This window comes from Urocitellus parryii, chromosome 9 (genome assembly GCF_045843805.1).
Source record: "Urocitellus parryii isolate mUroPar1 chromosome 9, mUroPar1.hap1, whole genome shotgun sequence".
NCBI classification, from domain to species: domain Eukaryota; kingdom Metazoa; phylum Chordata; class Mammalia; order Rodentia; family Sciuridae; genus Urocitellus; species Urocitellus parryii.
In genome coordinates, this window is record NC_135539.1 from 85,721,163 (window position 1) to 85,747,273 (window position 26,111).

The 26,111-nt window shown below is 54.7% G+C and overlaps 1 protein-coding gene across 3 annotated transcripts in view; it reads right to left on the reverse strand.

Moving 5' to 3' along the window:
* The window catches only part of Trim67 (tripartite motif containing 67), a 34,268-nt gene extending 8,782 nt beyond the window's left edge, over positions 1 to 25,486 (reverse strand). For 2 of the 3 annotated variants that reach the window (XM_026413277.2, XM_026413268.2), the window contains exons 1-4: positions 24,476 to 25,486; positions 3,187 to 3,282; positions 1,395 to 1,517; positions 526 to 636 (exon numbers count right to left, since the gene is read on the reverse strand). In XM_026413277.2, the coding sequence (XP_026269062.2) occupies positions 526 to 636; positions 1,395 to 1,517; positions 3,187 to 3,282; positions 24,476 to 25,486 (1,341 nt within the window). The remainder of the gene's footprint in view (positions 1 to 525; positions 637 to 1,394; positions 1,518 to 3,186; positions 3,283 to 24,475) is intronic. The other variant, XM_026413286.2, reaches the window with a different exon arrangement.
* Between the last annotated feature and the right edge of the window lie 625 nt (positions 25,487 to 26,111).

The window sequence follows — 26,111 nt, forward strand, 5'->3', positions numbered from 1 at the left end:
GACGTCTGCACACCTGCCGCAGAGCCAGGGCCCCATGCACACTTCTTTGGGAATTACCAGACAGAGGCTGAATCACTGCTGTGTTCCCGAGAGACACGCATGACCCCGAGCCAGCCTAAGGGCCACAGCAGTGACCCCAAGAGGGCTGAACTAGCTGGTCATCGACCAGGCCTGCAGGACTGCACCATGAGGGGAAGCTGTGTGGACTCTACCTGGCTTCTCCCTGGGCAATCTCTCTGGCTGATCTGGCAGACTGCCCTTCCCATGCATGGGGAAGATGTGACGGTTGGTGTCTGGCCACCAGAGACCATGCTAGCTCACCTCTCCTTCTATGGAGGCTGTAAAACTAGGGTCAGAGTTGCTGAGGGCCCCAGTTGAAGGTGAGCTGGACCTCTGCACGCCCAAGCACAGGGACTCCCCACAATGTCACGTTGTGGATGGGCCTTGCCTAACACCTGGGCTGGCCTGGGGCTGGTGCTTGTGAGTGGGAGGACACCCAGGGCCATCCTGGCGTGGCTGACTCACCTGGAGGAACCCAGAGGGGTCGTTCTCCTTCATCACCTCCAGGCAGTACTCCATCAGCCCTGTGGACTGGCGCAGCTTCAGCGTGCAGTGGTTGATCTGGTCCCAAACCATCTGCAGCAGGGACTCCTCTCAGCAACTGCCTTCCCAGAGGAAGAGCAGCCAAGCCCCAAGAGTCAGCAAGCCAGTGGGGAGGGGCCCTGGCCAGCCCACTCCTGCACTCTGCTCCAGCCTACTGGGGACTAGAGAGGCCGCTTCCCTCAACAGACTCTGGAACGGAGCAGTGTGGAGAGAGGGCCTGGCCTGAGCTCCGCCTGGGCCAGTGGCCACCACGGCCTTGCTCCACTGGCCAGCAGGCAGGGATGGATCCAGGATGGCTGCATCACCGGACACAGGGCTTCTACCAATACTCCCTCCTCCTCTCCTCGAAAGTAATGCTTCCTGCTTGGTTAGGAAACGCCCCTGACACTCACAGGAGGGCCAGAGGGCCCAGCGTGACAGCCCTCCTCAGTTCAGAGCACAGAGGCACCTGCCAGGGGTGCAGTGGGGCAGGGATGGCCATATACATCAGAGAGAACTGAAGAAAGGGACAGAGCCAGAACCAGAGCAGAGCCCAGCTTTGCCATTGTGACGAGTTGCTCCCACTCTACAGATGAGGATAGGAGGTGGGAGATGGTGGGAGATGGGAGATGGTGGCTGCTGCTGCCTGCCCTGGCTTTGCAGGGAGCATGGGTGGTGACTGTCTCCTGAGCACCACCCACCAACGGCTCAGCCCCTCCTCACCACATCCTTCCTTCCCTGGCCACTCAACTAAGGTCCAGCACTGGGCAGGAGAGCATGAAGGGGACCCCAGGGTCAGCCCAGCTGCCTACCTTCAACTTGTGCTCCCTCTCTTTTGTCACCTTGGTGAGCAACTTGGCTTTCTGCCGCGTCAGAGCCTCCACCAGGGCGTCACACTGAGCCACCAGGCAGGCCTCGTAGTCCAGCCCATTTTCCTAGGGAGGCAGAGAGCTTGAGGGAGGTGACCAAAAGCCCATGGGAGAAGCCCCGAGCCCCCTATACTGCCCCACAGGAGAGGGTCCCGGTGCCCTAGGGCTGACCTGTGCAGGCCTCACACCTGGGGGTCGTCACCCTCACAGACCATTCCAGAGGCTCTTGCGCCTGGGAACGCTCTCCAGAGCCAGGCTCAGGCCGCCTCAGACACAGTGTCACCACTAGTGTGTGCACGTCCCCCGCAGGTGGGGACTTAGCTCTATTTTCCTACTTTCCAAAATTTCTATGACACATACTTTGGCTTTTTATAATCAGAAAAAGGTGAAGCAAACAAAAAGCAATGTCCTCACTCTAGGTCTGGCTCTGTCAGCTTGAAGGAAGGTCCTCAGACCTCGGACAGTGTGGGTCCAGACCTCTGCTTCAGTCCCCCAGTGTTGGGGTGAAGTCCTAGGCTGGGACCTTGGAAGTACCTGTGCCTGGGGACAGGGCCTTTAGGAGGTAATAAGGCAGGTCCCAATCCAACCTTACAAGAAAAGGAGAGCAGGACAGACACACAGAGGTCACCTGGGGACTCAGGAAGAAGAGAGCATCTGCAAGCCGAGGAGAGGCCTCAGGAGGGACCCAACTGTCATGGCCGTCACTTCCAGCCTTCCTGACAGAGAGTGCATGTGTCCTGGTCAAGCTGCCCTGTCTCTGGTGCTCTGTGATAGAGTCTGGATAAACTAACCCATCCTGTGTGTGAAACACTGGGACATCATACTTCAGATGCCCCGAGGGTGTCCTCTGAGGCTAGCTTATGAGGGGATGGGTTTTGCTCTAGTTTGGACCATATGCATCCCTGAAGGCCTGGCCCCAGCCTGTGGTGCTACTGGCAGGTAGCGGAGCCTTTGCGGGGAGGCCTTGTGGGCGGAGGTTAGGCTGCTGAGGACATGCCCCTGAAGAAAACTTTGGGACCTCAGCCCCTCCTCTCTCTGCTTCCCAGCCACCAGGAGGCCAGAAGCCTCTGACACTCGTTCCCATCATGGTGTACTGAGCCACCACAGGCCCAGAGGCAGTGGAGTCCAGCAGTGTGGACAGAAACTGCTGAAACCACGAGCCTGAACAAGCCTCTCCTCCTCGTGAGCTGACTGTCTCAGGTGTCTGTCACGGTGGCAGAAGGCTCACAAGTTCTCACAGGCTAGGAATTCAACTCAATCTCCTTTGCACCATCTGTGCAGATCTGTTACAGCTCGGCCCTGTGTGCACCCTCCTGTGGGGGCTCCCTCCCCTACACGGGGATTCCTGAAGCAAGACTGACTGAGCTTAGGGTGCTTCTCAGGCTCAGTCGGGCACAGTGCAGGTGCTCAGTGAACACCTGGATTTACATTTTGGTGCCACGATTACATGGGACTGTTTGGGCACAGGGCACCGCTGCCACCACCTGTGTGGCCCAGTTGGATCACACCTCTCCAGCTCCCCAGCACGTGGCCTCTACTTGCTGGCCTCCTGTAAACTCCATCCCACGTCATGTCTCGTGCATGTCAGCAGACAGTGGCAGGCGACATGCAGGGATGTTCGAGGACATGCCAGCCCTCTGGTGTGGGGCCGAGTGCTCATCGCAAGGCTTGCCCCTCCTTCTCCTACCTGGCAGGTGGGGACTTGTCCTTGCTGAGTGAACTAGAGCATGCTCACCTGGATCTGCTGCAGGATGTTCTTGAGCTGGACCAGAAACTCCTTCGCCTCCTTGGCCTTATCCGAAACCCCGTTTAAGGCCTGAGAGAGCTGGGCCTGGAAGAGACACGACATTGTCAAAGGAGGGGTCAAGGGAACACTGTTTACACCTCCTCATTGAAGCCACATTGTGCGAGGACTGCAGGAGTTCCCTGTGCAGGTCGTCCTCCTCTATAAAGGGACTATGACTGAGGCCTGGCCCCAGAGCACATGGCTTTTCCCAGAGTGCCTAGAGAGTGTGGGTGGGCCTCCACCCTCCCTCTGACCCAGGCCTGGCAGAGGCAAGGACTGCTCACTAGCTGCGGAAGACAACAGGCCTGTCCCGGGTGGACTCAGCCCAGGACAAGGGGACAAATGAGCCTGTCGCCTGGCCTAGGCCCCACTCTTCTGTGGCAGGTCTATCTCTCAACAGTTGAGATGCTATGACCATTCTGTACCCCAAGTCAACCTCCACACTCCCTGTTTCTACACAGTCACCATTCAACCTATGGGCACACCAGAGGGAGGAACAGAGAGAGGCCCGTGGCCCTAGAGGTGAATTGGGCCTATACCATTCTCTAGTAGCTGCCAGTGTCTGACCATGAGCCCAATGAGAAGGGAGTGGCCATCAGAGCCACAGAGGGGACTTCTGAACCCAAGACCAGCTGCTGCAAAATAGGATATGTGGAAAGTGACCTGTACCCCCATCTGCAGGACTCCATGGTGCATAGAACAGCAGTCCTCAGGCTGTGCCTGCCCTGGGTGACTCCATGGTGTGCAGAACAGCAGTCCTCAGGCTGTGCCTGCCCTGAGTGACTCCATGGTGTGTAGGACAGCAGTCCTGAGACTGTGCTTGCCCTGAGTGATTCCATGGTGTGTGGAAGAGCAGCTCTCAGGCTGTGCCTGCCCTGGGTGACTCCATGGTGTGTACAACAGCAGTCCTCAGATTACGCCTACCCTAGTGACTCCATGGTGTGTAAGACAGCAGCTCTCAGGCTGCGCCTGCCCTGGTGACTTCTTGGTGGGTAGGATGGCAGTCCTCAGGCTGTGCCTGCCCTGGTGACTCCATGATGTGTGGAACAGCAGTCTCAGGCTGTCCCTGCCCTGGGTGGCTCCATGGTGTATGAAACAGCAGCTCTCGGGCTGTGCCTGCCCTGGGTGACTGCATGGTGTGTAGAACAACAGTCCTCAGGCTTTGCCTGCCCTGGTGACTCCATGGTGTGTGGAACAGCAGCTCTCAGGCTGTTCCTGCCCTGGGTGACTCCATGGTATATGAAACAGCAGCTATCAGGCTGTGCCTTCCTGGGTGACTCCATGGTGTGTGGAACAGCAGTCCTCAGGCTGTCCCTGCCTTGAATGACTCCATGGTGTATGAACAGCAGCTCTCAGGCTGCGCCTGTCCTAGTGACTCCATGGTGCACAAATCAGCAGCTCTCAGGCTGCACCTGCCCTGGGTGACTCCATGGTGTGTAGAACAGCAGTCTTCAGGCTGCGCCTGCCCTGGGTGACTCCATGGTGTGTGGAATAGCGGTCCTCAGGTTGTGCCTGCCCTGGTGACTCCATGGTGTGCAGAACAGCAGTCCTCAGGCTGCGCCTGCCCTGGGTGACTCCATGGTGTGTGGAATAGCAGTCCTCAGGTTGTGCCTGCCCTGAGTGACTCCATGGTGTGCAGAACAGCAGTCCTCAGGCTGCGCCTGCCCTGGTGACTCCATGGTGTGCAGAACAGCAGTCCTCAGGCTGTGCCTGCCCTAGTGACTCCATGGTGTGTAGAACAGCAGTTCTCAATCTGCACCTGCCTTGAGTGACTCCATGGTGTGTAGAACAGCAGTTCTCAATCTGCACCTGCCTTGAGTGACTCCATGGTGTGTAGAACAACAGTCCTCAGGCTGCACTTGCCCTGACTGACTCCATGGTGTGCAGAACAGCAGCTCTCAGGCTGCTCCTGCCCCGGTGACTCCATGGTGTGTAGGACAGCAGTCCTCAGGCTGCACCTGCCCCAGTGACTCCATAGTGTGCAGAACAGCAGTCCTCAGGCTGTGCCTACCCTGGTGACTTCATGGTGTGCAGAACAGCAGTCCTCAGGCTGCACCTGCCCTGGGACTCCATGGTGTGTAGAACAGCAGTCCTCAGGCTGTGCCTGTCCTGGGTGACTCCATGGTGTATAACAGCAGTTCTCAGGCTGTGCCTGCCCTGAGTGATTCCCTGGTATGTAGAACAGCAGTTCTCAGGCTGTGCATTTTCCTCAGTGACTCCATTTTATGCAACAGGAATTTGCCCTGAGTCACTCTATTTCCAGTACAGGTGCCAAGGTAGAAAGACTCTACTCTTTGTTTGAACAATCATCATCTGCCTGGCACCACCATAAGGCACAAATTGACAGATAATTTACGTATGCCAACCTATCAAACTAAATCAGGAACACCTGGACATGTGGCCATCCCAAATCTCATCAGGAACACCAGACATGGGAGCTTATCAAACTCACCAGACAGAACCTGCTTACCCAAGGCCCATTAAAGGAGGAGCCCCCTGAGGCTGGACACGGTGGCACCTGTACTCTGTCATCTGATCATTCCTCACAAGCCTTGCCCAGGAGAATTGCCACAGCAGTGAATCTCCAGTTCTGTTCTTGGGCTTTAACAGCATTTTTCTCCTGGCCCCTCCAAGGGGACACCTCTATCTGACACTTAAAACTCATACTCTGAAACAAACTGGTATCCACCAAGGTCCACTGCCTGGGCAACTCTGTGCAAAGAGTTCCTTGACCCTTATCTGACTTCCTCCTTGACCCTTCTGCTCTGTGTCCACATCCTTCTGCCTGTGCAGCTGGCCCAGCGCCCTCTGACCCTGAAGCTGCCTTACCCTTTTTTTGTCTGTTTCTTATATGTAAATTGTATGAAGTGCAGTGTGTGCCTTGAGTGTTTCAGATATTAGAAATGAAGTGTGGAATGGAAGGAAAGGACTTGTGGGTGCCTGGCCTCTGTCACTTGACCCACCGGCATTCAGTGAATCACAACAACTGCAAGTGTGTAGCCTGTGAATTTATTGTTATTCAATGAATCTGACATTGTAGAAAGACACAGGTGTATCTGGTCTGTTTATGGCATGGCTTGCTCACAATGGGGGCATCTGCTGGCTGAGCTCGGGTCTATGGCGTAAGTGTCCTGCATCTCCTGTGTCCACACACACACAATCCAATTTGTCTTTGAAACCTAGCCATGGACAAGGCAGATGACCTGGTTTTTAACTAGTCACATTTTCCAAATGTAAAGGCTGAGAGTGAAGCAGGGCAGTCCAGAGAGATCTGGCTGTCACAGCCAGGTCCCAGCACTGGAAGAGCCCCTGGCCATGCAGCACTATGTCTCTCTCTCTCTCTCTCTCTCTCTCTCTCTCTCTCTCTCTCTCTCTCTGTGGCATTAAAAAGAGCCCAGGAATGTTACTCTTTAGACCATAGCAGTGGTTCTCAGAGTGGGATCCCTGTGTGTGTCAGCATCGCTGCAGACCTCAGAAGAAGGGCAGTCTCTGGCTCCTCCCGGAGCTGCCCATCAGAAACCAGGTGGAGCCCAGGAGCCTGGGTTGACCCAGCCCTCCAAGAGGAGCCTCACTGGCCTAGACAAGTGTAGCCTCAGCTGGAAATCTTTGATTAGCTGGGAGCAGACTTAGGACCATGCATGGAAGCCAAGGGAGGCGCTGCAGCTCTAGGTGAGGTGCAGCTGAGGGCTGGTCTGCTCCAGGGAGCCAGGAGCCTCTGAGCAAGGGCGGCCTCTCTGAGAAGCTTCTCCTACTCCACTGCTGTACCCCTGAGCCCCTGCTCAGGCACCTCCCTCTGTGGCTCACCCTAGGGCACCCACTCTGCAAGTTTCAAGACAGCAAAGCCGTCAGCAGAACCTGGGGTGCTCCACACCTACCCTCCACTGATGGCCACTGGCCACATGTGGCTCTTGAGCACCTGACGGGCAGCTAACCTGGCCGGGGAGCTGGATCTTTTTTTTTTTTTTTTAATGTTTTAGTTGTAGTTGGACACAATACCTTCATTTTATTTATTTATTTTTATGTGGTGCTGAGGATAGAACCCAGGGCCTCGCACATGCTAGGTGAGCACTCCACTGCTGAGCCGAGCCCGAGCCTGTGGGAGCTGGATTTTATATGATATTAAGTTTAATATAGAGGGGAACAGATCTTGACCCCCATCCTTGGAGGGTCCAGGACCCAGGATACTTGACCTTGGAAGGAGGCTCAGATGGCAGCATTGTCCATAGGCCTGCAGGCATCTTATAAAGTGATCAGTTATTAGCATCCAGAGAGGGGCAGCAAGCCCCTCCCCAAGGCACCCACTCAGAGCATGGGCCCACCGAGGCCAGGCCCGTTCCCTTCTCAGCTATCTTGGAACCCCAGACTGGCACCTTAGATAAGGATGCTTACGCCTCCAGCGCCAGCACACTGGGCTCCTCCAGGGTCCTACACACGCCCTCCCCTAGTGGCCATGCAGAGGCCTTTCTCTCCTTGGGCTCCACCTCCTGACCTCATCTGAGCCTAAGGGCCTCCGAAGGTCCCACCCCTTCACATCAAGGGTCAGGGCTTTGACATGCGGGTCTGGGGCTTACACACACCCCCAGAGGCCACCTCCCCTACCTCTAGGGCATCAACGACAATTGTCTTTTGTCTTTGCACAAATGGAAGTTTAGGAATAGTCTCTGGTTGAAGAAGAGCAGAATGGTTGGTGGACCAGAGCCTGTGCTGAGCCGGGTAGGTCCCAGCGGATCCGGATCTGCCACCTTTGCTGGTGGGGAGAGAGGTCATACTTGTGCCAGGCACCAGCATGGCTGTGCTCCAGCCAGTGCCTGCCTCCCAGCAGCCCTGCCTCCCCAGCACCAGCTGACCTGCTTCCCACTTGGCAAGGAGACCATGACCTTGGGCAGTGCCTGGCTGAAAACAGAGCCATCTTGTGGCTCAGTGGCCTACAGACTCACCACCTGCTTCCCCTCTGCTGCCTCTGCATGGCCAGAGAGTCCCCCAGCACAGAGCCTCCCAGGGCCAGTCTTGTGCTCAGTCAGGTGAGGGCCTGTCCCCCGATTAGCCTTGGCGGGACCCAGGTGGGCAGAGAGGGCTGGCAGCCATGGGGGTGTCCCCACAGAAACGCACTTGTCCTTCTTTCCTCCCAGTCCTGTGTGTGGAATGATGGTAAGTCACCTCTCCTGGCCTGGAAGATGGCTATGACAGTCACACTGGGTCCCCAGGAGCGAGCAGCCTGGGGTGACTCCTCCTTGGGAACAGGAGCCCTCAACATGCCTCAGCCTTCAGAGCACCAGCTCTGTCTTCCACAGGGACTGCTGGGTGTTGGCTGAGGACCCTGAACACTATTCCTCTCTGACTGGGACGAAGACCTCGAGTCTGAGAGGAGAGGGACTTGGCTTGCCCCAGTGGGCAGATCATAGCTAACTCTGGGAAAGATAGGAAAGGCACAGGCAGAAGACACGCTCTGCTTCCTGGTTGAATGGGTCTAACTGAATAGCAAGGGGCAGTTAGTGGCTTCCTTGTCCCCGCGGGTTAGAATGCATCTCTAGGAGTCTGGATTGGGACAGTTTCTTCCTGGGTCCAACCAATGCCTGCCTGCCCCACAGAGCATCTCCACCAGCAGCCCCCAGAGCTGTCTGGGTTCCTCACAGGCAGGGGCCTGGGCCAGTGTACTTCAAATCCCTGGAGGAGAGTCCTGGGAAGCTCCTTGTTTCTGTTCTGCCCTCCTATGGTTGGACAAAAGCAGTGAATTTGGCCCCACAGGATCTCACCATTATGCTTAGCAACACAATCAAGCCCTCCCTGGTTCCTTAGGAATTGTCCAATGCTGGTCTACCATCTCTGGAGCTGTCTGAAGCGCCTTCTGGAACCCATGTCTGTTTGCAGTTTGCGGTTTTCTAGCTGATCCCCAGATGCTTGCCAGGGTCTGTGCAGGGACATCTGGGGCCCTTGCTTTCAAACTCGGTCCCTGATCACCAACATTAGGATATCAAAGGAGGTACACAATGTAGACACAAGGACCTTAGAAATGCTGTGGGGGACTTCTTTTCACATAGAGGAAGCTGAGTGTCTAGCAAAAGGTACCAACTATAAAGGAGCACGCAAATGTGCTCTGTGTTGCCACCCAGTGTCCTGATGTAACTTGCATGTGTGCCAATGGCACTCGCAGGTGTGTAGCCATTTGTCTTTCTTCCCACCTAGAGGGTGCTGTGAACTTGACCAAGGTCATAGGGATAATTAAATGTTTTTTCTTTTTTTCCTGGTACTGGGTATTGAACCCATGAACACTCTACCCCTGAGCTATATCTCCAGTCTTTAGTATTTTCATTTTGAGGCAGGGTCTCCCTAAGTTGCTAAGGCTGGCCTTGAACTTGCAATCCTGACTCAGCCTCTCGAGTCTCTGGGATCACAGGTGTGTAACCTGTGAAGGTCATTCTTATGTGCATGTGAAAGGGCTAGAGATGGGCGAACCATTACCCCAGAAACGAAAGGCACGGGGACTAAGTCAGTGTCCGGCACGTAACTGAGTTGACACCACCCACTAATGTTTGGAGGACCATGCGCCAGGTCCCCAGGAAGCCCTCCCTGTGGCACTGTCAGTCCCCCTGCTAGACCAGCAGCCCCTGCACCTGGAGCATGGCTGGGCTGAACTCAGACCCCACGTGTCCAACTGCTGGTAAAGATTGCTGCCGAGAGACTCCCCCAGGGCCCTGAGTCCCACACGCCAAAAAGCCCCCCGGCTCTCTGCCTGGCTCTGTTCTTCTTTATGACAGTGTCCTCTGCTGTCTAGAGAGGCTCCAGGCCCTCAGCTCTGCAACCCAGACTGTCCATGTTGCTACCCTTGGGGACGTCACCCTTCCTCCAAACTGGGTCCCCAGGCCACCTTGCTCTTCCCCTGCTGGCTGGGCTCTGCCTGCAGCACCTCCTGTTGGCCCTGCCTAGAGCTGCTGCCAGCACCCACCTGGGAAGACCCTTCCCAAGTGCAGCTCCTCCTGAAGCTCTGGCCATCCTCCCCAGTAGAACGTGCTCTTTGAACGCCCTGAAGGGGGCCTGGCTCACAGGCCATGTCTGCAGCCACCTCCATGCTGTGGCCAACTCCACACCACAAGCCAGTCCTGAGTGTCCCTGGTGCCATATTTTGCCTAAACCAGTGCTGCACCCCACAAATGCTTAACTTGACTTTGCTCTCCAATTTCTGAGCCTCCCCCACACTGGGCATGATCACGATGGCCAGGTGGACATTCCTCACCCTCTGTTCTGTGGCATCAGGCATTGGCAGCTCCCCATGCCCTGCAGACTGACCGGCCTTTCATGACTCTTTCTAGGTTAACTGCCACTATTGAGCTATCCCTAGTGCAGTCACACAGGAGGGCACTTCTAATGACCCTCCCTGCCGTTGGCTGTAGACCCGCAGCCCCTCTACCCACCCTGCAGAGCTGGAGCAGACCCTGCCCCACCGGCAGAGAGCCGCCCTGTTTCCTGGTTTTCTCTGAACTGCGGGCGCTAGGCTCAGTCAATGCCCAAGATAAACACAGCAGCCTAAAGACTCCGAGCCTCAGTGGCCCTTGCGGTGGAAGCAGACGAGGCAACAGGTCTGAAGGGGAAGCAGAGTAGGAGCCACGGTGCCACTGGAGGTGACTCACAGAGCTGGGAGGGCAGGTGGGCACACAGAGGCCCCAGCAGTGGCAATCGGGCCAAAGGGGATCCTGAGGGGGGCCTAGGAACAGACCCCTCCCCAGGAGCCCCTGGGATCTCAGAGCCCCTAGGCTCCCCCTCCCAGAAGCCCTAGGGTCCAGTGCCACCCTAGAGGGTCTGTCATGGAGTCCTGCTATAGGGCTGAAGCTGAGGGTCAGCGAGGGCTAGGCCCTGCACAGAAGTCCACTCAGGAGCAATGAGCTCAGGGGTCACCATGAGTGAGCAATGGTGGGCAGCAGGCCCTGCCATGTTAAGTTGGGTCTCAGGACCAGAGGGGTCTTTGGCAGGACAGGGGGACCGGATTAGGGGTCCCTGAAGCACTGGCTCCTGTGCCCTGGCTCCCTGAGAGGGCTAGGCTACGTGAGGCCTCCACCACGGCTGGCAGCACAGAAGATCGCCATCTGTGAAGACCCCCACCCTTCAGTGCCCATCCAAGCTGGGAAGAGAAGATTCAGACCCACCCTGCCCGGAACAGCCGGGGTCATTCTGTCATGGGTGCCCTTGGCACACGAGCTCCCTGACACCATTGTTGGAAGGCCTAAGTGACACAGAGTCATCACCCCATGTCTGGAGCCAGAGTCTGCAGAGCGCCAGGGCTGTTCCTTCCAGGGACAGTCTGCTTCCTTGCCCAGGTCACCCTGGTATGGCTGCTTGACTCATACGGCCTCTCATGCTGTGGTCTGTGTCCCCAGATGCACACACTGTATACAAACTCTCAAGGTGGTGGCATCAGGAGGTGGCCCTTTCAGTGATGGGGTTGTGAGCACTGGGCCTCTTCAGAGACTCTGGGCCCTCATCAGAGCCTCGGGCAGCTCCTCACCTTCCTCCCGTAAGTACCCAGGGTGCAGGTGCTCTTACCTCCCAGACTCCAGAGCTGCCAGCACCGTGATCTCAGGCTTCTACAACTAAGAGGTATAAACTTCTGATGTTTAGGCCCCTGAGACGTGGCATGGTGCTTTGGTCCCCTGTGGACCAAGGTGTTTGCATCCACCTCACATCTGTGACTACTAGTTGCCCCTCCTGCCTCCCTTCTGCAAGGACCTTGGGCGATCACAGGGTTAGATGAGGAACCCAGGACCACCTCCCCTCTCAAGATGCTCCACTTTCACACATCTGCTGGGTCAGAGGCCTCCCCAGCCCAGGGATTCAGAGGTGGACACCCTGGAGGCCGCCATCCTCAACCAGAGCCTTCCTCCTCAGCCTCATTCCTCACAAGCTCACTGAATAGCTCTGTCCACTGCCTGGGAGGACCAGCGCTCACAGGCCATCCTGTCTGGTGGCCATGGTAGGGCTCTTCCCTGGAGTCCACCCTGCTGGCAGCTGGCAGTCCCACCCCCTGGGGCTGCCTCGGGATCTCCTGCACTTCAGAGGGAGACACAGCCACATGCCTCCTTCCTCTGACCTTCCATGCTGGACAGCAGTCAGCAAGTGGTTCATCGTCCCCAAGGCCCAGGTTATTCCCATGTGAACAGAAGCGTGTCAAGCACCTTAGGACTCAGGAAGCCAAGTCCCCTCCCCTTCCCTTCTTTCTCTTGACTCTTTTCCTCCCAGGGCAGGCCACAGAAACTCTGACTTCCCTGCCCACCTGCCTCGGGCTAGCCAGAGAAATCCTCTGACCTGCTTGCCTGAGAGTGCACCAGGAAACCCCTTTGAGAGGGTCCAGCCCACGCTGGCAGGAAGGAGACACCTCACTGTGTCTGCACCACAGCCCTGCTGGACTCCCCTGACCACCAGCCTCACGGCAGACCTCTACCCACTCCCACTGCTACACGCTATCCACAAAATCCCCAAAGGACAGCTAAACACAGGGAGGTTTTGGAGGGTGTGTGTCTGGGGGGCCGTGGGAGCTCTACCTCCCCTCTCCTTGGACAGCCTGCGTCCTTTGCAATAACCTTTATAATAAACTGTGAGCGTGAGCAAGTGTCTGCCTGGGCTCTGTGACCACTGGAGCAAGTCAATCAAACCTGGGGACCCTGATTTATAGCTGGTGGGTCAGAAGCTCAGGGAAAGCAACCCGGGGCTTGGGGTCAGCACCTAGGTGGGGGTCCTTGGGATGGAGCTCCGAACCTGTGGGGTCTGACACTGACTGCCTCCAAGAAGGGAGGGTCGGAAGAGAAGAGCATTAGAGGACACCCAGCCAATGTCCACTGCAGAACTGACGGCATGCTTGCTGATGGGAAGAAACCACCACACCTTTGGGGTCACAGAATTTTGAGGGTCTAGTAGCAGATATGGAGTCTGGGTTTGCTGATGTGGCCTCCTGTCCAGGACTTTAGACCTGGCTTTGGGATCTCTCGTGGGCCCTGAGTGCTGAGGCAGAAAACACTGTGCTGACGGATTCCCTGTTCTAGGTGGCCAGTGGGTTTTTCTTGCTTGCCACACTGACTCGTAGGGGAGCTGATCGCGCCCAACCTGCTGGGTGAGGGTTAGCCGCGCCTGCCGAGCCTTGGCCTGTGCAGTGCCCTGGGGTGGCAAAGGCAAGGCCCTCCTCTCTGCGCCACCACTTCTCACCTTCTCATTCTGAGTCTCCAGATGCTGACTGCTCAGGCATCCCCCAGGCTGCAGTGGGCAGCGGCCTTGCTAAGGTTTGCAAGGGACCAATATGGATAGGTCAGCATCCCCAAGGACGTCTTCAGCTAACACCTAGGCTGAGGTAGAAACCAGGAGAGGTGGAACCGAGGGACAACACCACCAGGAACTGGCTTCCCATCAGACAGGCCCAGGGCACACAGTGGTGTCTCACCCTGACCATGGGGTCAGCTGGTGCCCAAGATCCTCAAGAGCTCACCTGGCAGAGTGAGACCCAGAGTAACTGGCACACATTCCCTAGGGCCTGGGCTCATCAGGTTCTGCAGAAGTCGACGGAAGGGCACAGCTGGCACATGCTGCACAGCATGGCACGGCCACACCTCTGTGCCTTTGCCTGCTGCTCCCCTGTGGGTATGCCCCCCTTGCCTTGCAGGGACTAGTGGGCGTCCCAACTCACTTCAGTGCCCCTCCCTTCGCTGTCTTGCCTGGAAGCTGGCCCTCAGGGACCCATACCCACTACATCCTGGTGTGTGTAGTCTTGGAGAGGGAGAGCTTGCGGGTTCCAGCTTGGGATGAGGTACTAATGTGCTTCCAGTGAGTATTTGTTGAACAAGTGAGTATTTTCCTTGGGCAACATGTCAGGAAAGTTTCTGGAATGAACCAAGGGTCAGCAGCAAGAACCAAATTCCCCTTTAGCTTTGTGCCTGATGTGCAACATGTATCGGAATGATAGTGCAACTGACTGCTCTTATACTTTGGAGGTCACAATGCAAAAGGCCTCGCTTGATGTGAGGAAAACGTTCATTTATACATTGTTGGTGGGACTTTTTCCAGTAACCACTCTGGAAAGCAGTGTTGAGGTTCCTCAAAAGACGAGGAATGGGACCACCACTCTACACCACTCTACAGTATATATCCAAAAGACGTAAAATCCACATACTATAGGGACACAGCCACATCAGAGTTTACAGCAGCACAATTCACAACAGCCAAGCTGTGGAAACAACGAGGCGCCTTCAGTAGATGAATGCACAAAGAAAATGTGGTAGGTCCACATGACAGGCTATTAGCTATAAAGAGAGTGACTTACGGATTTGCCAGTAAATGGATGGGCCTGAGAGTTTCTCTGATATGCAGAAACTAGTCCAAAAGAAGGAGGGAGTTTAAAAAAATGCAAAGAAAGAGAGAGGGAAAGGGAAAAAAGTAGGAGAGAGAATTTCATCAAGATAGAGGAAAGATCAGGAGAGTAGATGGAGGGGATCAAAGAGGAAGAGGAAGGGATGGGAAAAGGCAGGGACCGTGGAATGGATCTGGCAGAACTTCTGTATGTGCAGCCTGGACGTAGCACAGTGGGTCCCAGCATCAGATGTGTCCACAGGACACTAATTAGAAAAACAAATGGTAAAGGGATTTTTTTTCTTAAAAAGAGAGAGAGAGAGAATTTTGTAATATTTATTTTTTAGTCTTCAGCGGACACAACATCTTTGTTTGTATGTGGTGCTGAGGATCGAACCTGGGCCGCACACATGTCAGGCGAGCGTGCTACCACTTGAGCCACATTCCCAGCCCCGGTAAAGGGATTGAAGGGGGAATGGGGAGAAGGGAGGGAATGGGGACAGGTGGGTGGGCCCTGAATCAGAGTGGGTTGAGTTTCACACCCTGATACCGTCAGGGTATACCCCAGGGTTGCATGTAACTAAAAAGAATTGAAAGAAAGAAAAGAAGGAGCAGGCCTCACCCATGGAGATGCCAGGAGGCAGGCAGGCCTGGGATGCTGTAGGCCCAACTCGACCTCAGGCCACCACCTGCAGCTTGCTCAGGAAGAGCCAGGTCTGTGCTCTTACCATTTTGCATTGAGAGAAGAAATGGATTTTAAGCAAAATCGATCTAGAAAAAGGTCTAGAACACAGAAAAGGAGTTGAGAGGAGACTTGGTGGTAGAAAGGACTGTCTGACCCCGGCAGAGCACCCGCTCCAGGAGTCGGACCCCACGGGCAGTGTCTCTCTCTCTCTCTCTGCAGCTCCAGGCTCAAGGAAGAACTCCCCCGGCACAAAGTAGAAAACAGACCTAAAGACTGGCCAAGTGGAGTACATCACAGGATTTTGAAAGTGTTTCCTAGTTCTTCTGCAACCAAAGGAAAACAGAAACGTTGTGACCACTGTCCAGAGCAAGTGGCAGAGGCTGGAGTGAGCTGGGAAGAGCAGGGCTGCCTGGGCTGGCCATGCAGAGCTGTTGCCTGCCACACAGAGGCTTCCAGCAACCAAGTGGACATCTCACCCATGCTGAATGCCCATTGCAGGTCACAGGCAGCTCTTCCCACCCCAGGGACATCCTGGCCTGCAGGCAAAAGAAAAGCAGCTCTATTTATTTCAAAAGGGGTTTAAGACAGCTTGTAAGATTCTATAAAATTTAGGACTGCATAAATTAAAAGCAAAAAAACCCCCTTGGCAGCAGAGCAAAGACCCCTCACAGCTGAGGGAAAGAGAAGAAAACCTGTGTCCCTGGTGAGAAGTAGAAACTGTCCTGGGAGTGCTCTGACTGAGGTACCCACAGCTGGGACAGGGAGGGACAGGCAATGTGGGGAGGAAGAGGAGGTCAGGAGGCTTGACATGGCCCAGGAGGGAGTGGTGAATTTGAAGAGAGGTCAACAGAAATTACCCAAACTGCAACACAAAGAGACAAAGAGTGTCCAAGAACTATGGAATGTTATCAAGCAATCTAACACACGTGTCATTGAAATCCCAAAAGGATTAGAGAAATGATAGAGGGCTGGGGGTGTGGCCTTGTGAGAGCACTTGCCTAGCCTGATGAGGCACTGTGGTTCTCAGCACTGCATATGAATAAATGAATAAAATAAAGTCCATCAACAATTAACAATATTTTTAAAAATGATAGAACAATTATCTGAAGAGAGAGTAGACAACAATTTTGCAAAAATAATGAAAGACATCAAACCACAAGTCCAAGAAGTGGGGCAGGCTCCAGCAGGAGATGAACACACGAGCATTTCACCATTGCTGCTGCTTGCTCCTAACTAGAGTTCCCCTTTTATACCTGGTCTACTGCAGTAGCCTCAGATGAGTCTTCCTGTCCCCACTCGTGTCCCCCCACCCTCCCTTCCTGAATAAAGGCCCCAAGGACCTTCTAAGAACCACACCTGGCTCCCAGCCGAAAGCCCTCTGGGGGCTCCCCTGGCACCCGGTAGGACCCAGGGTCCACCCAGCCCTGCATTCCCTGCTCCGCCTGGTTCTGCTCTTGCCAGCCATTCACATGTTGGCCCACTTCTGCCCCTCAAACCTGCCACGCCTCTTCCCACCTCTGGTTCTAGGCTCCTGCTTCCCTTTCCAGCATGCAGGGCTGGTCCCTTCTCCTCTGTCTTCAAGTCCTATCTGGAAATTTGACCTCTGCACAGATGATTTCCAACCTTCTCCACTGTTGAAATATCTTTGTCACATTATCCTTACCTCTGTCTCAGTACTTGCCACCATCAGAAGGCACCTAGCCTATTTACCCATTAGTTGTTTTTTTTTTTCTTTCTCCTGTGACCAGATGTTTGCCCTTGTGGGAGACGATTCCTTCTACAACCAGGTACTTGCGCTTGTCCCTGCAAGGACACAGGTGCTTCCTGGCTTCTCTGTAGACCCAAGAAGTACTTAGGTGGGTTAAAAAGCAAGTACTAAGAATAAGGCCATGATGGCGAGACCCACGGTCAGCTTGGACTATCACAGCAAGTGTCAGAGGTGGCATCTGGTTCCCAGGAAGCACAGCTCCACTGATTGGCAACCCCACTGGGCAGAGCAGCCAACCTGTAGAGCAGCCAACCTGTGGAGCCATTGGCCTCGGCTCTTCATTTTAGTGGCCCACCTACCATCATTCCCGGTCATTGCTTTTCTGGTTTTGTAGCTACCATCTAAAATCAAACTATAAGCCAGGACAAGCAGACTGGGCAAGCACAGGGTTTGCCTGCGTTTCCTGACCTGGCTGTGACCCGGTTCTCAAGCCACCTGCTGTCTGCACACGTGCTCCAGGCGGGTGCTTCCTCCAGGTCCAGTCCCTCCTGCAGTGGCCGTCTGTCAGGCAGACCTCCAGCACTCCTGGTCTCCTGCCCCCCTGGCTCCTGCCCCTGCCCTGCCCCTCCTGTCCTCTGAACCTCTTCCCTGTGACGCATGTGAAATAGAAGAGTATTTGCTCTCTTCGCCCGCTCCGGCCCCAACCCCTGTCCTGTTGGCTTTAAACTGGGTGTTTTGCCCATCCCCTTCTGATTTCCTTTCTTGCTGCCCATTCCAGTTGAAGGAGAGATTGTGCCATGTTTGTCCCCACCATTCGGGGAAGACAGACACGGGCACACCCTGTCCCATTCAGCTAACCCTGTTTCTTCCACATGTAATGACTCCTCCGCAGGCGCCACGTGGATCTACTGTTTAGCCCAACACACACTTGGCCTTCTGCAGCGTCTTGCTGTTCAGCACACACACTGGGGCACAGTGGAGGCCATCTTTCAATATCAACCCAGGGCTTGCTGTGCAAGTCTAGAGAGCCCTTCACCTCAGGTTTCCTCATCTGCAAAGTGACAGGGCCACTGTTCATAAACTCCACCATCCAACAGCCGGCTATACAAAACAGGAAGTCCCCCACAGAGCCTCTCCTTGTCTGCCTGGATGCTCTGGCCCAGAGGCCCCAGATTGTGACCCCATAACCTCTACCATCACCCCCACAGTCCCCTCAAAAGTGGATAAGGCACACCCCACTGCTTTCTAGAGCAACAGACACAACAAAGAGGAAATCCAAGGACAAACAGCAGACAGCTTTCTTTTCCATCCCAGGGAGCAGCAAAGAACATGTGTGCAGAGTTCCTTCCCCAGGCCCCTGCCCTCTGCCTTGGGGATCCCTCAGCTTTGCAGCCGCTTCCCACCCTCTGAGATCGGGAAGTCGGGTGCCTTCTTGACTTTCGGATTCAACACTCTGGGTTGCCCTGGAGTCCACTCCAAGGAACGTGGCCATTTCTCAGATGAACTGCAGTCATGGGCCCACATCCTGCAGCCCAGCACACAGTTCCTGCAGGCATCTCCAGTGCCTGGGTCAGCAGGACTGCTCTGGGTTCAAAGCCCTGCATTCCCACAAGGCAGGTGCTGAGACTGGCTCTCGTAGGAGCGGGAGAGTCTGGAGGTGCTGTGCTTGCATCTGCAGTGTCCCCAAGGCTTGTCCATGTGTTGAAGGCCTGTCCCAGCTAGTGGTGCTCCCACAGGTGGTGCAAGCTGAGGAGGCGGGGCCTAGCTAGAGGAGGTAGGTCACTGGAGACAGGTCCTCTAGACAGCATTGACCCCAGCCGCTTTCTCTCTGTCTCCTGTCTGCTACAAGGTGAGCAGCCCCCTCCACCTAATACTCCTCACCATGATGTTCTGCTTCACCAAAGGCCCAAAGAGATGGGGCCAAGTGACCACGGACTGAAATCTCTGAAACCATGAAACAAAAATATTCCTTCCTCCTTTAAGATGATTCTCTCAGCTACTTTGTCACAGCAATGGAAAATGGGCAAATGTTTTTCTATAAAGAGACAGATAATATTTTCGGTTTTACAGAACACTCATTTGTGATGCACCTACTCAACTCTCCCCAAAGCAACTACGGCTAAAAGTAGCCATAGGCAATAGAAAGCAAAAAGCATGGCTGTGTTCCAATAAACCCTTATTTGTAAACACAGGTGGTGAGCCTGTGTGCTGGTGCTTTCCTTAGAGTGCCTCAGAGAGCATGAGGTCCCTCCTGTCTAGAACACTCCGCATGATTGGCTCTTGCAGTCAGGGTGCTCATCAGGAATGTACACCTACAGGGAGTCTTTCCACTGCAGGCTAAAGATGTGGAGAGCCACGGTACACACTATTACCATACTCATAACTGGTGACAAGAGGGACCTCCTGTCACACACTTTGAGGCTGACTTCAGTTCCAAACTCCTCGAACTCTCAAATAGTCTTCAAAGACAAGAGGAAGGCCTTTAAGCTGTGGGTTCTGGCCTCTCCGGTACAGTTTCCCAGCTGTGTGGGGTGGTAGGGAAGAGGTGGCTCTGAGGGCATGACTTGAGCTCTCTTTCCAGTGGTGGTTCCTGCAGTGCTGACCTTGGTGCCCAGGACCACCATGGGCACATCTCCAGGACAGGCAGCCCTGCCATGGGCTCTGAGCCAGCCAGGCACGTAGAGCCTTCTTTTCCCAGAATTTCAAAGTCAGTGAAAGGCTTGGCTCCCCACCACCCCAGGCTCTGCCTCAGAGTGCACAGACCCCAGGCCAGTGGAGGCAGGCAGGCTTGAGCCCCAGATGTCCTGGAGGTCACTGGCCAACGTCTTTTCTCTCTCTAACTATTTCTAATGGCCACCCAACCCCACTCCAAAAGACCGCAGGTGAATCTTGGAGACCCTGAAATCCAAGAGGAGATACAGGACAGCAGAGCTGTACGTGTTAAATCGATTCTTGAGGGGAAGAAGACCCCTGACTAGTTAGGAATATGGACATCTAGATACTTGTGATCCCCTCTTAAAAACAGTTCTAACAAAAATGTAGTGAAAGTTGTAGACAACAATTATTAGAAGTAAGACAGCGCATGCCAGTGCTTTACCCTACTGGTCCCTGTCCTTGTGAATTTTTTACTATTGACATAATTTTGCTGTTGGGAGAAACAACAGGACAGGCAGCAATCTGGAGATATTACTCAGACCTAAAAGATGGATATCCTTTGATATAGCACTAGCACACCTGCTAATCTAACCCAAGGAAACAGGAGTGTCAGGCATGAGTTTAGCAGAGAAATGTCCAGCACAGCTGAAGACTAAAACCTCTGCACAGCACTAACATATTGATTAACTAAAAAATAACCCTTCAATAGAATAGCACACAGCCATGGAAAACCATATTATCATTAGTAAAGAAGTTTATATTGCAGTTTGAAGAAAAAAGAGAGTCGAAGCAATTCCAGAAGGAAAAAAAAAAAACAAAAAAAACTACCACATTAGAAGTGTTCTCTCTGAAATTAGAATTTGCAGATGACAGTTCAGGCCACATTTCTCCCTCTGTAATTGCAGTTTTCAGGAGAGGGCCCTACTGGTAACATGGGGCTGCAATCGTTGTAGTGAGTCCCCCACGGCTGGGCGCAGCTGGCCACAGCTCAGCCTTGCTATGCATGTGTGGTCTTTCTGATGGTGGAGGTCTTTCCTGGAGGCTTGAAACCCCTCAATAGTTCTTCTACAGAGCATGCTGATGGTGCTGGGAAGCCACGGCCCCTGGCACATCCTCCAGGCTGGAGGGAAGTCCCATCTCTCCTGAGGTCTTCAGGCTGAGTCATCCCTCACTCCTGAGCGGCATTCCTGGGGCACCAGTGAGATGCTCAATGCGCTTCTGTGGAGAGGCCTAGCCCGTGTCCCACAACCTCAGCTGGGAACAGTGTCCTTACCTTAACTCAGGGCCAAACACCTACACCCAGCAGCCAGAGTCCCCTGAAGCACAACTTTCAGATGTGATCGAGGCCTGTGACAGGCTAGGCCACAGTGACCTTCCCCCTGGCTTCAGGAGAAGCAGAACTCTGCCATCAGTAGACAAAAAAGGCAATGCTGTCTGGGAAGTGGTGGTCTTCTCACCTCTGGGGTCTTCTTCAGGTCAGAAGCTCCTGGAAATGGTTAATCCTCTTCCGGGGAATCAACATAGAATTTGTTTAGCCAAGATCTAAAGATTTCCACACTGTGTTTAAAAGATGATTATCTACCTTGCTTTGGAACAGACCTGGTGTCGCTAGTCAGAGAGGAAATTGGGCAAAGGGAGCCTGTGGGGAGGCTCTGCAGGGAGGCTCTCCTGGCCCAGGAGCCTGGGGTGAGTGCTGCTGGCAGCCAGGAGGTCCAGTGAGGAGCCGGGGTTTCAGACAGAAAACAAGAACCCCGAAGATGTTAAGGTTCACAAGAACCTGGACGGCCCAGGTGGGCGTGTGACGTGCCATGTGCAGGCATTCGTTCAGTAGCCACCCTCACTGCTGGGATGGCCCTGGTGCCTACTCCAAAGCTAAGCCATGAGTTCCCCCATGTGTCTTTTCATGTCTAGTCCCTGAACACCACAACACACACTCAACAACCTCCCTTTCTGTAGGAAAACAACGGCGGCAGCACCTGCCTGCAGTCATGAACACAAACTCCCCAGAACTACCTCGCAGTGCCCGGCTCCATTCATGAGGACGTGGCTGTCCCTGAAGCAGCAGTGCTAAATACAAAATTCAGATGCCAGAATCTGCACAGTCACATTCCCACAGTAACCCTGCCCACTCCTGAGCTGACCCCTGGCTGCTGCTTCTTCTCACGCTGGTGCATTATTGGTTGGGGAGAGATTTTATACACTGACACCAAACTGGGGGTGACCACTGAGTCTCCCTGCATGGTTTTGGTTCTTGGCATGACAGCTCATTATCTACCTCTTCCATGCAAGATGCTGAATCTCTCACAACTGCAAAATCTCACATTGACTTTCCTTCATTTCTAGTCCTCACTATTCTGAACACTTCAGTGGCAATACCCAAAATTGGTTTTGGCTCTCTAGGCTGTGAAAATGTAACAGCTTGTGAAACCAGAATGTGAGATTTAGAACTCATGTTTCTTGTCTTGGTAATTGATCACAGCCTTTTTACAATGATTTCTTGATCTGTAAAATGATGTCAATTCATTTAAAAGATGAAACAAGTAAGGCATCTACAATTCCTGCAAAGTATATGTAACAAAGGGCCATATGGAAAAAAAAAAAACGAACTTAAGGCAGGTGTCCCCATTCAGCTCGAGGCTATGTGGGGGCTCACCACAAACAACCCCAAAGTTACCCGCTCACATTTTCTCCAGATAACCAAGTCAGTGAGGTCAAAACAGCACTCAGGCTGCTGCCCTGCAGCTTTCTGCAAGTCCTCTGATTTGAAGTGTCAGGACTATAAAAACAATCCCACTTAATGGGTCGGGTAGTATGCTGGAGGCTAGACCTACAAAACTGTGCTTAATCCACCCACAAGGATCCACTTAGATTTTACTTTCAAAACGTTTTAGATTAAAATCACCTAAACTCATTCAGCTAGTAAATTGCAGGCTCTAGAGAGATCCAGGGCTGCGCAACCTCAGAGCAGGGTTTCTCACCAGCAGCACTGTTGGCATTTGAGGCTAGGTAAGTGTCTGGGGACTTTGCACTCTGGCTCTCAGCAGTCTCCTGGCCCATGTTTCTTTGTTACTAATGAACTCCTGAAGGTTCCCAAAACAGTTGGGTAGGGTGGGGCATCTGCACATGGGCCCCCCTGAGAACCACTGCTCTAGGACCAGGGACTTGGCCCATTCCCTCCTTCAGATCCACATGCAAATCTCCCTCTCCAAGGGGGATTCCTCAAGTGTTCCCTATTTGTTTCTTCAATTTTTTTTTATTTTAAAATGTTAAATTACAATAACAACACATGCTCATCATAGCAGATGAAATTCTATATAGTAACTGTGTATATTTCATATTGATACAAACAAATCTGTACAGAAACAGTTGTCTCTTCCTCTCTTCTGTGTGGCCCTTTCTGCCTGTTCCCAATTGGGTGATAAGATAGCCTTGGAAAATTGCTCTATTTTCCAATCAAAACACATACAGTATTTCCCATTGGATGGTATGGAGACCTCTTACCTCCTCTAGAATGAGCTTACTGGAAAGAGTTCATGAATGAGGGTACCAAGAGCCCAGGAGCATTGGGGAACCTTGAACAATAGGCTCTAACCTGCCCAGCCCAATTTATGGCCTCTAAAGGTAGTGAATCTAGGTGCCCACTGGGCCTTTGGGTGGGAGATTAAGTATTGGTTAGAGCTGACTCCAGCCTTGCCTTTGGGGCCTGGTGAAGGGTCTAAGCAGATATTGATGGTTTCTTCTCTTTCTTGAAGTATAAAATAGGAAGACAAGCCAGGTGCAGTAGTGCACACCTGCAATCCCAGAGGCTTGGAGGGCTGAGGCAGGAGGATCGCAAGTTCAAGCCCAGCCTAAGCAACTTAGCATGACACTGTCTCAAAATAAAAAATTTTAAAAGGTTTGGGGATGTAGCTCAGTGGTAAAATGCCCCTGGGTTCCATCTCCAGTGCCAAAACAAAACAACCAAAAAACTGTCAGCGTAAGTTTCTGGGGTTGACACTTAGCTTCCTGCTGCCAGCAAGTCCCAGGGGAAGGAGGCTGTGGAGAGGTGTGCCTGGTCCCCTTTTTAAGAGATCACCTATGACTCCACCCCTCTCCCACTGGCCAGTGGACTTGGCCCATTCCCTCCTTCAGATCCACATGCAAATCTCCCTCTCCAAGGAGGAGAGGGAGGTAAGAGGTCTCCATACCATCCAATGGGAATACTGTATGTGTTTTGATTGGATACAGTCCCAGGCAAGAGAGAGTCTCTGGGGAAAACACTCCCTTCTTGAAAGGGCACACCTCCAGATGTGCCAAGGAGGCATCTGCCCTCTAGGTTGAAAGGCATTTTGAGGACAGAAGGTGCTGGAGAACAACTGAGGGTAGGAAAATTCCTGCTCTGGAAGACAGGGTGTCCTGCTGAACAGGCAACAGTGCATCCCTTCAGGCAGGGCTGGGGTGCAAACTCCCACCTTAGAGCAGATTTCGAGCAGGAAGGATCCAGACAGTTTTCTTCAGCCAGGTGGTAATGTGCACTTTAAAAATGCATTTATTTTCAAATGGAGGGAAGACCCTATTTGGCTTAATTGGGAGGGGCCTCCAGGGTACCTTACTAGCCTTTGGGAGTGAGAGCCCTGCTTCTGCAATTGGGGTAGCTTGTATACAATCTCAGTTTCCAGTGGGAGGGGACTTAGTGAGTCATTTTCTCATATCTTTTCCCAACAGCTCAGGGTACCTGATTCATAAACACGGGTCAATAGCTAACTGCTGGAATGAATGAATGAACGAGGCTGTTCCTGCGTGGCCCTAAGGCTAACCCTCTGCCAACTCCGCACAAGAGGCCAAGGGTCCCTCCCGCGCTGCGCCTGGGCGGCGCTGACAGCGCTCACCTTGTGCTGTTTCCACGTGGCCCCCAGCGGCTTCACCTCGTGCTTGCTGTGCCGGCCCTCTTCTAGACACAGGTAGCACACCGGGCTCCGGCAGCTCACGCAGTACATGCTGTAGTTCTCCATGTCATGTTCCGGACACGTGGGAAACTTCCGGGCCGCGCTGGCCCCAGCGCCCCCTGGGCTTTTGCAGCCGCTGCCGGTGCTGGGGGTCGCGGCGGCGCTGGGCGGAGCCGCTGCCGCCTCAGGTGGCGAGGGCGGTGGCGGTGGCTGCACCAGGCGATGCTTGGCGAAGGGGCCCCGGGAAGGGTGGCACTTGAGCTGGCAGGCGGCGCAGTAGAGCACGTCGCACTGCTCGCAGAGCGCGGCTGCCGGCTCCGGCGGGGTGCGGTCACACAGCTGGCAGACGGCCACCGCCGCGGCTGCAGACGCCCCCGGAGCGGTCCCGCGTCCCTGTTGGTACCGCTGCACGATGGCTTCCAGCAGTCGGTTGCGCTGAAAGCCGCGCAGGCCGCGGTGGTCCAGGGAGGCGCTGCGGTGGCACTGCGGGCACGTGATGGAACTGGAGGAGGACGACAGCGAGGAGCAGGCGGCACCTCGGGCAGCCGCGGCGGAGGAGCCGGGGGGCGCCGGCACCATGGGTAGTACGCGGACCCCGTTAGGGGACTTGAGGCTCGGGGTGTAGGAGCCATAGCCGCTGTCCGTCTCGCTGTACAAGCTCAGCTTGTCTGCGTGGTCCCCGCCACCTGCCGCTCCGCCGCCCAGGCCGCCCGCAGCGTTTGCGCTCGCGCCGCCGCCACAGGCCGCGCCGGCTGCAGTGTCTTGATCCGGAGGGGGCGCGGCGGCGGCTCCACCCCGGGAAAGCAGGAGCGGTGGGGACAGGTGCTGCTCCCCGTCCGGGGTCTGCACAGCAATGGTGCGAGCGCACGGGAGGCAGACATTATGGGAACAGGGCAGGATGATGGGCTCGCGAAACAGGGAACCGCACACCGGGCACTTCAGCTCCTCCTCCATCGCCGCGCCCGCAGCCTGAGCTGCTCGCGGCCGGGGAGGAATGGCCAAAGCTTCGGAAACGGGCGGCGGGGGCCGAGTGTGGTCAGCGCCGGTGAGACGGAAGGCCTGGGCATCACACGGGTTTGCCTCCTCCACAAACTGGGGCACGCCCCTCTCGGTCCTGCGGCCACCGCCCTAAGACTCCTGGGGGCTATGGAAGGGAGGGGTTCTCACCTCCTACCCACAAGGCTCCTGCACCAGCTCCTTCAGCCTGCGGCCAGAGTCCAGAGGTTGCTGGCTGCTCTCGCGGTGGTCTGCAAGGAGCTCCAGGAGATGAATCAGCAGCGCCTCCGTCGGCTGCCGCGCGCCTCCTCTGTACACCGGACCAGCGGTCGGCTGCGGTTGGCCAGCTCCGTTTCAGCTCCTGACTCCGCGGGGCGGCTGTCCCGAGTCCTCCTTCTGCCCCGGCCCCGCCCCTATCGGGCGCGAGCGCAGGCCGCTCCGCCAGGGCTGGTTCAGCACTACGAGGTGGCGGACAGCGGCTGCCAGCGGACAGTGACCGTGGTCCCAGCTCCCGCGTGCGCAACGCGGGCTCGCCCGCCGGGTCCGCTGTGCCGGGCCACCTCTGCAGCCCCTCAGCTGCGGA